The sequence below is a fragment of the Aspergillus pseudotamarii genome (genome assembly GCF_009193445.1).
Source record: "Aspergillus pseudotamarii strain CBS 117625 unplaced genomic scaffold BDV38scaffold_81, whole genome shotgun sequence".
Lineage (NCBI taxonomy): Eukaryota > Fungi > Ascomycota > Eurotiomycetes > Eurotiales > Aspergillaceae > Aspergillus > Aspergillus pseudotamarii.
The window spans coordinates 91220-104226 of record NW_022475095.1 but is presented as its reverse complement, the minus strand read 5'-3'; the positions used below and the strand labels follow the sequence as shown (position 1 = coordinate 104226).

General features: G+C 45.3%; 4 protein-coding genes across 4 annotated transcripts; 3 read left to right on the top strand and 1 right to left on the bottom strand.

Annotated features, from left to right (window-relative positions):
• Positions 1-112: 112 nt before the first annotated feature.
• On the top strand, positions 113-2818 carry BDV38DRAFT_260939 (MFS transporter). Its single transcript, XM_032055977.1, has 3 exons — positions 113-404; positions 459-718; positions 819-2818. Exon 3 carries the CDS (start codon positions 848-850, stop codon positions 2435-2437), a length of 1590 nt encoding a protein of 529 aa, XP_031908596.1. The 5' UTR covers positions 113-404; positions 459-718; positions 819-847; the 3' UTR covers positions 2438-2818.
• A 1322-nt stretch (positions 2819-4140) lies between these two features.
• pdiA (protein disulfide isomerase PDI1) lies at positions 4141-6335 on the top strand. Its single transcript, XM_032055976.1, has 4 exons — positions 4141-4782; positions 4839-5217; positions 5299-5738; positions 5821-6335. Exons 1-4 carry the CDS (start codon positions 4409-4411, stop codon positions 6164-6166), a joined length of 1539 nt encoding a protein of 512 aa, XP_031908595.1. The 5' UTR covers positions 4141-4408; the 3' UTR covers positions 6167-6335.
• A 179-nt stretch (positions 6336-6514) lies between these two features.
• On the bottom strand, positions 6515-8852 carry BDV38DRAFT_260931 (uracil-DNA glycosylase). Its single transcript, XM_032055975.1, has 3 exons — positions 8102-8852; positions 7587-8046; positions 6515-7503 (listed from the first exon to the last, which is right to left on the bottom strand). The coding sequence occupies exons 1-3, from the start codon at positions 8461-8463 to the stop codon at positions 7207-7209; spliced, it is 1119 nt and encodes a 372-aa protein (XP_031908594.1). The 5' UTR covers positions 8464-8852; the 3' UTR covers positions 6515-7206.
• Positions 8853-9364: 512 nt separating this feature from the next.
• BDV38DRAFT_208940 (transcription factor domain-containing protein) lies at positions 9365-11858 on the top strand. The gene is made up of 2 exons (XM_032052583.1): positions 9365-10631; positions 10717-11858. Exons 1-2 carry the CDS (start codon positions 9458-9460, stop codon positions 11394-11396), a joined length of 1854 nt encoding a protein of 617 aa, XP_031908593.1. The 5' UTR covers positions 9365-9457; the 3' UTR covers positions 11397-11858.
• The last annotated feature ends 1149 nt before the right edge of the window (positions 11859-13007 follow it).

The window sequence follows — 13007 nt, the reverse complement described above, 5'->3', positions numbered from 1 at the left end:
AAGCTATCAACGCCCAACTTCATACTCATCACTGCTGCTGGACTTGGCTTTTTTTCTTTTCTTTTTTGGCCATATCTGGATATATACGCAACAGTTTTTTTTTTTTTTGTTTTTTTTTTTCAACATACAAGCTATGAAGCTTAAGCCTTTTTCGACAGGATTTTTATGCATTTACATACCCGTCTGCTAACTGCAAAGCGGGCAATTGTATACGTATACCGAATCTTCGGTCTCTCTTGTTAGTTCCTCTTGCACACACCAGGGGTCACCTTTAGAACGCTTCTACTCCCACACCAAGCAGCTACGGGATATATAAATATTATCTGCGTATCTTCCTGTTAAAAAGTATTATACTCCCCTTCCAGCCGTCACCTAACCTTCCATCTAAAGCGAAGCTCCTTAAGGTCAGTCCTATCAAGGCTTACTTCTTCGTCCATGGCTTTTTCTCACCATTTCAGTCTGCCTTCTGCTTGTTGTACTATGTCGATTCTTCAGTGATTAGAAAGGCGCAGAAGAGTGATTAACCGGAAACCATCTCCGAATACCATTACACCTTTCGGTCCTTAGGATATGATTTTCAATGACTTGTTCCAGAAACAGTATGCGGGGAGATGAAGGGATGTCACTTCCGCAGTACCCAGGCGATGATACGCGCCCGACAAGTAGGAAGGAGCTTGCTGGGTGGTATAGCTATAGCTGGGCAGCCGAAGTTTTTACAGTATGTGCTATGGGTATGTACGATACCGAGCAACGTATCCGACAGGATTTACCTTTGTCAGCTTTCTCCATGGCTCGTCTAATTTTTGTCTATGACCTAGGCTCTTTCCTCCCTATTACGCTAGAGCAAATGGCCCGAGATCGCGGCGTCCTTCTTTCAGATAAAGTAACTCCATGTCGGGCAACTTGGAACGCTCCGCAGCAGTTATCGCCACATGAGAAATTAAGCAAAACCCTTGTCAATACATTGCACCATGACCGAGATGTACTGGGTGCAAGCCAGTGTGTTGTTTACATTTTTGGCGTAGAGGTTAATACTGCTAGCTTCGCCATGTATACATTCTCAGTGAGTGTCTTAGTTCAAGCTGTTTTGATAATATCAATGTCAGGTGCTGCAGACCATGGGACTTATCGAAAAGTCTTCCTGTTGACGTTCGCCCTCGTTGGCTCCATTTCTACCATGTTATTTCTATCAGTTGTACCGAAGCTCTACCTCCTTGGGGCTCTTTTTGCAATTATAGCAAATACCTGTTTTGGAGCGTCCTTTGTACTCCTGAACTCGTTTTTACCGCTTTTAGTTCGCTACCATCCATCTTTAATCGGGGGCAGAGATGAAATATCCCGTCAGGGCGCCATGGGGGACGATGCCTGGGGTAACACCTCTGACAATATGAATGACGTCACGACGCCATTACTTCATAATGGAACAATTACAGAGAATGCAACCCGTGTCTCTCTCGCAGGTACATCGCGAGAATTGGAACTCTCCACGAGAATATCTTCATATGGAATTGGAATCGGTTATATCGGTGCGGTATTATTACAAATAGTTTGCATTTTGCTTGTCATCAGCACTCATCAAACAACGTTTTCTTTGCGACTTGTTCTCTTTGTGATTGGACTGTGGTGGATTATTTTTACGATACCAGCAGCACTTTGGCTACGGCCTCGTCCCGGCCCACCACTATCGTGTTCTCAAGATGGAAAACAACACTCATGGCCTGGCTACATCATTCATGCTTGGAAGTCACTAGGCCGTACAGTGATTCGGACACGACGCCTGAAAGATATCCTGTTATTCCTTGCGTCGTGGTTTCTTTTAAGTGATGGAATTGCCACTGTCAGTGGTACAGCCGTTCTTTTTGCCAAAACTCAGCTGGACATGCAGCCTGCCGCATTGGGTATGATCAACGTTGTTGCAATGCTTGCTGGGGTCTTTGGTGCATTTTGCTGGAGCTACATATCACGGTTGCTTAATCTTCGCGCATCACAGACTATCATCGCATGCATCATCTTGTTCGAGCTTGTACCACTCTATGGCCTTCTTGGATTCATTCCAGCAATTAGAGATTTGGGATATCTTGGTCTCCAGCAGCCATGGGAAATGTTCCCTCTGAGCATTGTGTACGGTCTGGTTATGGGCGGGCTATCTTCATATTGCCGAAGCTTTTTTGGGGAACTGATACCTCCTGGCTACGAAGCAGCCTTTTACGCCCTGTATGCTATCACCGATAAGGGCTCGAGCATATTCGGCCCAGCTGTCGTTGGCATAGTCACAGACCGCTATGGAGAGATTAGGCCTGCATTCGTCTTTCTTGCTATTTTGATACTGCTCCCACTGCCGCTCATGCTCCTTGTGGATGTTGACCGCGGAAAAAGGGACGCGCTTTCATTGTCAGCAGAATTGGAAGGTAGTCAAGAACCCAATGCGCCTATCTAAGGAGCGGTGCCTTGTGATCGACACGATAATGAAAATGGTGTAGTGCGGAATGAGTGATGATTAAACAAATCAGTCCTTCCTACAAGATGCTACATCAACATGTACTTGAATGCGATCAGGGTGACATGAGTAAAATAGACAAGTGGTCTGTGCTTTTGTTTCCGTTTTTATACTTATCTCTTTTCCGTCTCAGACTGCCAACAATAGCACAGCAGTACGTTGATGGGCTGTCCCACAGCGTAGTATGCTGTAGGAAGATGGATGAGTAACTTTTCTCTATCATATCAGTACTAGCTAGGGCAGGGGTGGCAGTGTTATAAATACTCGTTACTGAATCAACAGTGTAGTGTTTCATACAGGATAGTTGCATATTGTGTTTGCTCTGGAGTATACTCATAATAAATGGGATACGCTTTATATAGTTTGTAGAAGTCAGAAGCTACGGAGTCCGCTAGGTAATAGTAGGCAAAGAATGAAGCTAACCTAGTACTTCTACTGCCAGGTAGGTGCTACCTAGTAGGTAGTCAATCAATCAATCAATCAATCAATCAAAATTCTATTAGCCTGTCCGAGCCGAACTACTGAACGTCTAGCTATGCAGGTGTCCCAGTAGGTAGTACCACTACTAGTACTTATCCAATTCACCTCCGACCTGGTGGCTGGTCTGCCATGGCTCAACATAAATCACAGCTCAATAGCATTGCTATAAGGTACCTACAGGGAACATATAGGTACTATTCCTCGAAGTAAATCTTGAGCAAGTGGTGGGAGATATTGAACGGGGATTACATAGGTATAGAACACTGGGAGAAGTGGAAAGGGAACAACTTAGGAGATACAGTGATCCGCAGTAAAGGCAGAAGAGGAGAGGATGAATTTCTCTTCGATAGTTGATTAACATGATACATTCACATGATAAAAATATCTGTCTCTGAGTGCATGTTACATCTCTAATCATTACTTACTAACTACTCTGTACAGTGCTTACTCATGGATGCTCATTGCCCAGCTCAAATGCAACGTGTTTATGATATTGAAAAATACGAGCATAGATATTTCTTAGATAATCATAATTCTAAATAGTTATAAGTTAACATTTTGGCTTGACACAAGAACGTAACATTGGAATTAGTCTTGGAGATGTATGTATTATGGTAAATGTGCACAGTGCATATATGTATGAATTCTACAGAGTAATTTGTGTGCATCGATGCAATGATCTTGGAGCTAAAGCATATCCCCACTTCCAAGCATTCCACCGGTTACATCAGCAGCTGAAGAACCGGAGTGAGTCTCCTCCCTTCCCTTAGGACTCAAGACACAGAGAGCTAGAAAGCAACAACTATAGTTTTCGCTTGTCAATTCACTAATATTTTACTCTGTAGGCCAGCAGCAAACCAATATGTCCTGAAATCTTCTATGTAAAATAACAATAAAGAAAAGTCCAATTAAAATTTACTGAATCTATCGGTGAGACCCTAGAGGCCAGGTAAATACTCAGAAGTGGCGTCCTCAGTATCGCCCAGCGGCCACTATTGAGGTGCTGCCGCACTATGGGGCGCTTCCCGAAGCTACTACTAGTAGTAGTTAGGGTGGTGCCTGAATTGTACAGGTAGTCCCTTGCTGTATGTGTCCATACGAGGCGGGCCGCAACAGACCAGTCAGGTTGCCCAGGCACCAGCTGACTGCAGAAAGAACAAACTGTCCTTAACTCCTCCCCATACCAAGCTCACTACTTAACTCGGCTTTACCTATTCACCTCCCATTCATTCCCATATTTTTCTTCCTAATCCTCGCCGCTTCTTGATTAATCAAACATAACCCATTTGTTCGTTGTCTTCTGACCGAGGAAGACTGGGAAGTGCAGACGTCACTTGCTGCCTTCTTTCAAAGGGTAATACTAGTATTCTTCATACCCTACACAGCACGCCACCTTTTGGAAATTATCACACTTGACAACTTCGCGACACCATGCGGACGTTCGCACCTTGGATCCTGAGCCTCCTAGGGGCCTCTGCTGTAGCTTCTGCTGCCGATGCGACAGCCGAAGCTCCCTCCGATGTGGTCTCGCTCACCGGGGATACATTCGAAACTTTCGTCAAGGAGCATGACCTAGTTTTGGCCGAGTTTTTCGCTCCTTGGTGTGGCCATTGCAAGGCTCTTGCTCCGAAATACGAGCAGGCCGCCACTGAGTTGAAGGAAAAGAACATTCCGCTGGTCAAGGTTGACTGCACCGAGGAAGAGGCTCTTTGTAGGGATCAAGGTGTTGAAGGTTACCCCACGCTTAAGATTTTCCGTGGCCTTGACGCTGTGAAGCCTTATCAGGGAGCTCGCCAGACTGAGGCGTAAGTGTCATCTGCTTGATAGCGTTGCTCGAATAATATTGATGCTAGGTCCATAGGATTGTTTCATATATGGTTAAGCAGTCACTCCCTGCCGTGTCCCCTGTTACCCCAGAAAACCTTGAAGAGATCAAGACTATGGACAAGATTGTCGTTATTGGTTATATTGCGTCTGACGACCAGGCTGCCAATGATATATTCACCACCTTTGCCGAGTCTCAGAGAGACAACTATCTCTTCGCAGCGACAAGTGATGCATCTATCGCTAAGGCAGAGGGTGTCAAGCAACCTTCAATTGTTCTCTACAAAGACTTCGATGAGAAGAAAGCTACTTATGATGGAGAGATTGAGCAGGATGCCCTCCTCAGTTGGGTTAAGACTGCCAGTACCCCCTTGGTGGGCGAGCTGGGCCCAGAGACTTACTCTGGATATATAACGGTATGTCCCAAGGCACAACTTCAATATCGCTTCACAATATATAGTAAATATTCATGAGTTTCTGACATGAGTTTGGTTAAGGCTGGTATTCCACTGGCGTACATTTTCGCCGAAACCAAAGAAGAGCGCGAGAAGTTCACCGAGGAGTTCAAGTCCATCGCCGAGAAACACAAGGGTTCCATTAATATTGTCACCATTGATGCCAAGTTGTACGGCGCTCACGCAGGCAATCTCAACCTTGATCCCTCAAAGTTCCCTGCATTCGCCATTCAAGACCCTGAAAAGAACGCCAAGTATCCTTACGACCAGTCGAAGGAAGTCAAGGCCAAGGATATCGGTAAATTCATCCAAGACGTTCTTGATGATAAAGTAGAGCCAAGCATCAAGTCTGAGGCTATTCCTGAAACTCAGGAAGGCCCTGTCACTGTTGTTGTGGCGCATTCCTATAAGGATCTCGTCCTTGACAACGAGAAGGACGTCCTTCTCGAATTTTATGCACCATGGTGCGGACACTGCAAGGCGTGAGTTCCCCCCTCCCCCCTCCTCTTCTACCACGAATTATGTCTATCCTCGCTTATGAATATTTAATTAAATCTTCAATAGACTTGCCCCGAAATATGAGGAACTTGCAAGCCTTTACAAGGATATTCCTGAAGTTACCATCGCCAAAATCGACGCAACGGCTAACGATGTCCCCGATTCCATTACTGGCTTCCCCACCATTAAGCTCTTCCCTGCCGGCGCTAAGGACTCCCCAGTTGAATATGAAGGCTCTCGCACAGTGGAGGATCTCGCAAACTTCGTCAAGGAGAATGGCAAGCACAAGATCGATGCTCTTGAAGCTGACCCGAAGAAAGAACAGGAGAGTGGCGATGAGACTCGGGTCGCCTCTGACGAGACTGAAACTCCTGCTACTAGCGATGACAAGCCTGAGCATGATGAATTGTAAATCTCATCAAACTTGGTAGTTATTCATATTTATATGAATTTTTGTATTTTAGCAGCAGTTTGAGCAATCGCAGCTACGTTCGGCTTAGGTAACTTTGTTGTTCTAACGTAACGTGGTAAACGAGCTGCGCATGCAAGCCAGCTACGCAGCTCTATTTTCCATACAAGTCGACCTTTCTTTATATTTGAATATCTCAACAACCAGAGATAGTAAGGATATAACACCTAATACATAATATCTAATATACTAGGTAAGTCTAATAAGAATTGTTCAAAAATTTTCTCTATTTTTATACTATAAATTAATTATATAAAAAATTTAAAACAGTTATATACTATATTCGATTATTATATTACTACAGTGTCTTATTGTTGAGGTATTCAAGTAAAAAAATGTGTTGATTTGTATGGAAAACAGAGCTACGTAGCTGGCTTACAATGGCCGCTCGCTTACCGGTTACGTTATCCTACGCGCAAGCTTCTTGCGGGCTCGCAGCTCAGCCGTGCTAAAGATTCTTCGTCTTCACAATATTGGGGTAGATTTTTAGACCCCTCTATCTACACTTTAGCAAAGCTGGGGAACCATTTCATCAGTTTTGTATCGCTAGCGCATAACCTTAAAGTTACCTTTAAGAGACTGTAAATCACCGTCCACTAATATTCTGGCGCCGCTGAGTTGTGTTCTACTGTCCCTAGCTTCTACGCATATTAGTTACTAGCGTCAAGAAATTCCTGTGTAATCTCTTCAGATCCGGGATATTACCTCAGAGTACGACAGTCAGAAATATTTGGGTGGGGTGGTAGGATTGCCTCACGATTGAAGAGTAAAATGCAAGACCTACGGGAGCTATATAGTATGCCAAAAGGGAGGGGGGATGTTAAGAGCTCTGAAGGTGTAGATTGCAGTTCTAGTATATGTAGAAACCCAACATACATTCACAAGAGCTCCAAGCGACGCCGAAGGGCGTTGATTATGACCTCACTTAATTTGTATTTGCTCTCAATAGGTAGAACAAAAAGACCAAAACTAGTATGACACATTTAGCTCGCTGTCTCTGCAGCTGCTAGAGCTTCGAGGGCATCGGCATCATCATCAAACTCATCTGTATTTTGGAGTTCTAAGGGCTGCGTGACCATCTCAGCCGACTCTAGGGCTTGAGATTCAGATTGCTTTGCAACAGAGTCTGCTAGTTTGTCAACGGAGGCGGATGGACTCTGAATAGTGGCGAGGGGGGCGGTAGTCTTTGTTCTCGAGGTCAGGCTCCAGTCAATTACTTCGTCTGGACCGTAACGTTCAGCCAGCCACTCGTTGCATTTTTTAAAATGTCCATTGGTGAACTAATTACAAATCTCCGTCAGTCGTACTCAGGGAGAAGCGTGGAGCTAATGCCACACAGAAGATGCGAGGAGTTTATACTCACAAAGCCCCTGGACGCACTGAGTGGGCTAGGATGAACTGATTGAAGTACGGAATGCTTCTGTCGGTTAATACCTGCCACACGCTTCCCAGCCGGTGTACCCCATGCAAGAAAGACAACTCCGTGAGATCGCACTCTAGCTACAATGTCAATTGCTTTCTGTGTAAAACGTTCCCATCCTTTGTTTGAGTGACTAGCAGCTTGGTGTGCACGGACTGTTAGACAGGTGTTAAGAAGCAATACTCCACGCTCAGCCCATGGTGTCAGAAGCCCTCCTTTGTTAGGTGGTCGTTGAAAGGACGGGTAGTCATTTTTGATACCTGTGTAGATATTGACTAGGGATGGAGGGGCTGGAGTCGGAGGTCGGACTGAGAATGCTAAGCCATGAGCCTGGTTATGATTGTGATAGGGATCTTGTCCGACAATCACTACCTTCACCTTGTGAAGGGGCGTATGTCGAGACCTAGAGCAGCGTAAGTGTGCTTGTACCATCTGAAAAGACCATTCCGGCACTGTACCAAGAATATATTTCGTTCTCCGGGGGAAATATTTTGACTCCCGATTGCTTTTCCTTTTGGAGGAAACGTTTCAATGCTAGAAACTCGGGTGTCACTAATTCCTCTTTTAGCTGAGCTAGCCAACTTTCATCTAACGTGTCGATCTCAAGCTGCAGGAGCTGCCTCTGTTCCGGGGTCAACGACGCTACCCACCCTTGCTTGTTGAAGCTGGATGAGCAAGATGACGTTGACTTAGGTCCAACAGCCCTAGCCTTGGGAGGACCGAAGAAGGCCGTGATACTACCATTCTTGGGCTTCTTCGCATCGACGGGTGAGGTCGTTAAATGACTAGCACTGCGCTTCTGGCCTGCTGGACTGGACATGTTGTTTTGTTTGGGTCGGGAAGGGAATCAACTCGTCCTTGGGACGTAGAAAAACCGAGTCGTACGATAAGATTCGGAGAGCGCGATGCAATCGGATATGAGACTCACATAATATATGAGACACCGTTGCATGCGCGCAGGATACAGAGCTGAAGTATGCTGGACTACGGGTGGTTTAACCAACAATCTGGACGCAACGCGTCAAGAATCGCGTAGACTGACGCGTGGTTATGATCTATGCTCGATGTGGTAAAAAAGCCAACTAGTCTGCCAGTGCTCGAGTGCGGAATTAATTCACGGGCACGGAGTGGATACATCCTTAGAGTAAATACATTACCAGACTAAGTCATCAGAAAACCTACTCCGTAGTTACTAGCTAGTAGTTACCTAATTTAGTACTTAACTAGTTAACTAAATACTAGTTAGTTGGTCGGAGTTGATCACATAATACAAGATCTAGGGTAGATTCTTCATTAGTAGTCCGTACTTATAGAGTCTGGTGCAGTATTATGTACACCTGGATTGAGTATTCGGTCCTATAGTTGGTACGTACTCCGTATTCTGTGTCCAAATATGGCGACTAACCTCCTTTGGATACTTGGTCTACAGACTCGACTCGACTCAGTACTACTAAGTAGTGAGTGACTAGACTTTGATCCAAAATCAGTTCGAACCAATCATCGGAATGGAGAAAGCGCAATACTAGTAGCTTCTACAGGATTAGTATTATCATCGCTCTACGTCCACGGGCGACGCACCACATGCCACTTTATGGAATCATTGTACCTATATATTTTAAATTTCTGATTCACATCACTACTAACCTTATGAAATGGAACTGACGTGGCTCGCTGACACACCCCAATCGCGGCGTCGCACCAGAGCCTTGAGGGCGTGTGCCCATTGCCAAAGAAGAAAGGTGCGTCTGTGTGTGTGCATGGGTTTCGTGGCATGTGAGGCAAGCCAATTAAAGTATGAAACTGGGCTCAACTAAATGTATAAAAAGAAGCGCTGTCGTCATTTAGGTACATGCAATACCCAACCTCAAGACCAACATCAACCTACCTGTCTGATCGAACAAAATGAGCTCGATGTCACAAAACACTCATCAATCAATTCACGGACAACTGGAATACAGGTCGATCTAAGGAACTGTCACCCTATTTCTCCAGACTTCCCCCGGACAGAGCGTTTTGTGGGAGATCTTAATCCGGAAGCCGTGATTCGGGAAAGACTGGACGTCTCATGTGAAAGTCAGCTTCGAGACCGGATTGGACTCTGGATCAGCTCACCGGCTACATACAGCAATGCAGAAGGCGGAGGAACAGTCGCTGATGTAGATAATGCTGCCCCAGGAGATCCTTCTGAACCTCTCGGCCCACAATCTGTTGCAAAATTATTACACCAGCGGTATGCAGCTGCCATGAAAACTTGTGAACGTCTCCCTCTTTCGACCCGAGATCACTTGATTCCCATTTATTTCTCCAGGGTCAACCATATTTTACCACTTGTCGATAAGGGTTCATTCCTTCTTGCCTACTCTGGGGGAATGACATCAGCGTTTCTGGAGAGGGCTATATGCCTCGTTGCTGCGAAAGACCGAACGGCCTATCCTTGGCTTCGGTTGGCCACAAGTGGGCCCGTCATGACGCCACGCCAGTTCTGCTCTGAATTGTACAGGGGCCTAGTAGTCGCTCTCAATGAAGGGCTTGAAACTGATCGAGTTACTCGTATCCGCACCTTAGCGCTGATGTCCTTGCATTGTGAGGGCTATGAAGGGGCAGAAGCGGCCTCCATGCACCTTTGTCAGGCGATTCACCAAGCTCAGACGGTCGGCCTGCATCTTGACCGTCCTGGCCAAGTACCAGGGGACTCATTAACAGGCCTTTTTTGGTGCTTGTGGACATTAGACAAGATGCATGCTTGCATAGGCGGTCGCCCTGTTCTTCTCGCAGACCGTGACATTGGTATTGAGAAGCCCGGGTTAAAACCCTCCCATGCGAGGACTGCATTTGATGCTTGGTTTGCAATTTCCGATTTACTGGCCCATGTGATTTCATTCTATAGGCCAACTTCGGATCATACGGTCGGGTGGGAGGCCGGGTTTCCAACCTTCGAAGAAATTATGGGCGATGATGTTCGCGAGGATCTGGACTTTGCTACTCTTGGTGGGTATTATTTTTCGTCAAACCTAGCCCTCTCGGTCAGCGTATTACTATTTCTTTTCTTGCTCACTAAGTTATGAGAAATTAGGCTTCCTCGAGCTTTTTTACCATGCCGTTGCCATCCTTTCATGTAGATGCAAATTAACCGGTCGCCCTGATGGCTCCAAACCTTCGTATATACGGCAGGGTCTTTCTGCTATTCGAATACACTCCATCATATCCACCGAATGCTCCCAGGATCTCCCTCCAATTCCCATTGTTCCATATGCGCTCACACTATCTATGGGTGTGTCATATCAGCAGTTCCGCTCGAGCAAGCTTATCACCCATTTCGATCGGGCCAAAGCTGCTTTGGAAGCTTGCTGTACGCTTCTGGAAGCCTTAGGGATTTCCTGGTGTTCTGCAGAAGCAATGGCACGGCTAGGGCGAAAAGCCCTACACCAGATTGATGGGTTGAATCTTGGTACTCACAAACCCAGACAAGCTCCCAGGCAGTCGCCAACGCCCAGCAACACGCTCATTAACCCCACAAACGCACAAAGTGCTGCGTCAGTATTACCACTCTCATCTTATCAGAGTGATGACCATCTATTTAATGACGTGTCTGCTACCAAGCAAATGTCCTCAACTCACGGGTCACTGGACCCTCCAGAAAATAACATGCAAGTTTATGAGACTGATGGTTTCGCCGATATCGACGTGCTCTTTGGTGACTTCTTAGATTTGTCGTTACCTACAAACTTCTGGGACCCGGTTTTCTTGCCCTGACTAGCAGCATACAAGAACGTGATGTTACTGATAGAGAAAGCATGTGGAAAGGGCTGCACCAAAAGTGTTACTCTTAGGAAGTCTTCCTGGAAGGACGATTTTACGATTTCTCATTCGCAGGAAAGACTTTCGGACCAGAGGCAATGCCGATCATCATTAGCGCCTGGGTCTGAGGCTTCCCTTGCTGTTTCAGTGTTTCCCAGCGATAGGTGGTTGCCTATCCCGATACGAACTTCACTTGCCTTATACTGCCTTAAAGATATTTCGAAGAGGCCATAAAGCCCCTTGTTGGTAAATTAATTTCAATACCTGTACTCCATGCACCGTCCATGGAGTTCCCGGGCGTCCATTATCGTTGTTTCCGGTCGGCAATTCACCCAGTTTAAATACGAATCATGGTGCGGGTCAACGGCAATTGACTAAGACTTCTTGAGGATAGGGAGTCGGGAACCCAGGAGCAGAAATAGAAAGAGGGCTACTTGATTATCTCTGAGTCCCGACGATTCATACTTCCACTGGATATTGTGCTTCATGATTCCTAGAGAGACAATCTTGAGCTTGAATGGTGGATATTCTACATATAAGGACTATCATGGATTTTTGAATATTCATAAACTACGATGATATGATCAAAATTGTCTTTTTCATTTCTATATATATGTATATATTTTCCTTTTCGAACTCCACTTTAATCACTGAAGTTCCTATATACATGGTAAAACAATATGATAATTAAACAGAATTTGCTACTAGTAGTAATACTATAGGTATGCATTTATGCTTCTCGTCACCGCTACCTACCCGATATTGTTCGATCTTCTCTTCCTCTCTCGATGTCTCGAAGCCTTAAACATATCACCTCTCTTCTAGCCAGTGGAACCTATATAACGGATGCGAGATTCATAGACTGATGATGATGGTGATATGATGGGGACTAACAAAGGTAATAATAAGTGTTTAATAATAGTACGCGTTTCTTCACATTGGCAAATGAACACAAGGCAAAGCAAGGATAAAAAAGGAGAGAAAAGTTCTCATCTCATTTTACGGCTTATCCTACTCAAGAGTACGGAGTACATGTTCATTACATGGGTCTCCCAGTCTGGCATTATAGAACTAAATATATAGCAGTCTATAAAAGGTAGTACTAGTAGATACCCGTGACCCACCAAGGATTATTGCCATTGCGCAAAGACATATGATTGGGTCCTTCCCCTGAAATGAACGGGATCTCGTCCTCTTGCCCCCCTGTGGGAACAGCTGGCAGGCTGGCAGCACATTACTACCCTCTCTTCATTAACTAAACCCCACCTATTCATTGTGATTAATCTAATCTAATTTTTCCTTTGTGCCCCTTCATTCTTTCATTTCCAAATATTTCAAGGCACAATTAGTACCTTGTCCCATGCCGTTTGATTTGTTATCTTCCACTTCATTACACGAGTGAAGTACATGTTCTCAGTTTGCATTAGTTCAATATCCAACTTACTGTGCTTGTTACACCTCGCATTGCATACGCCTGAGAAATTCGCGGAGAAAGTTGATTTGCACCCAGCTCCTAACCGGCGAGGTGTAGTACCAGGGCTTATATATATATAGATCAACTTCTTT

Coding starts and splice junctions, on each gene's coding strand:
- BDV38DRAFT_208940 (XM_032052583.1), top strand. CDS start 9,458: ATGTATAAAAAGAAGCGCTGTCGTCATTTAGGTACATGCAATACCCAA. Junction 10,632..10,716: donor TCTGGACTTTGCTACTCTTG/GTGGGTATTATT, acceptor ATGAGAAATTAG/GCTTCCTCGAGCTTTTTTAC.
- pdiA (XM_032055976.1), top strand. CDS start 4,409: ATGCGGACGTTCGCACCTTGGATCCTGAGCCTCCTAGGGGCCTCTGCT. Junction 5,218..5,298: donor CTTACTCTGGATATATAACG/GTATGTCCCAAG, acceptor AGTTTGGTTAAG/GCTGGTATTCCACTGGCGTA. Junction 5,739..5,820: donor TGGTGCGGACACTGCAAGGC/GTGAGTTCCCCC, acceptor AATCTTCAATAG/ACTTGCCCCGAAATATGAGG.
- BDV38DRAFT_260931 (XM_032055975.1), bottom strand. CDS start 8,463: ATGTCCAGTCCAGCAGGCCAGAAGCGCAGTGCTAGTCATTTAACGACC. Junction 8,047..8,101: donor GAGAACGAAATATATTCTTG/GTACAGTGCCGG, acceptor ACGCTGCTCTAG/GTCTCGACATACGCCCCTTC. Junction 7,504..7,586: donor TCAGTGCGTCCAGGGGCTTT/GTGAGTATAAAC, acceptor ATTTGTAATTAG/TTCACCAATGGACATTTTAA.
- BDV38DRAFT_260939 (XM_032055977.1), top strand. CDS start 848: ATGGCCCGAGATCGCGGCGTCCTTCTTTCAGATAAAGTAACTCCATGT.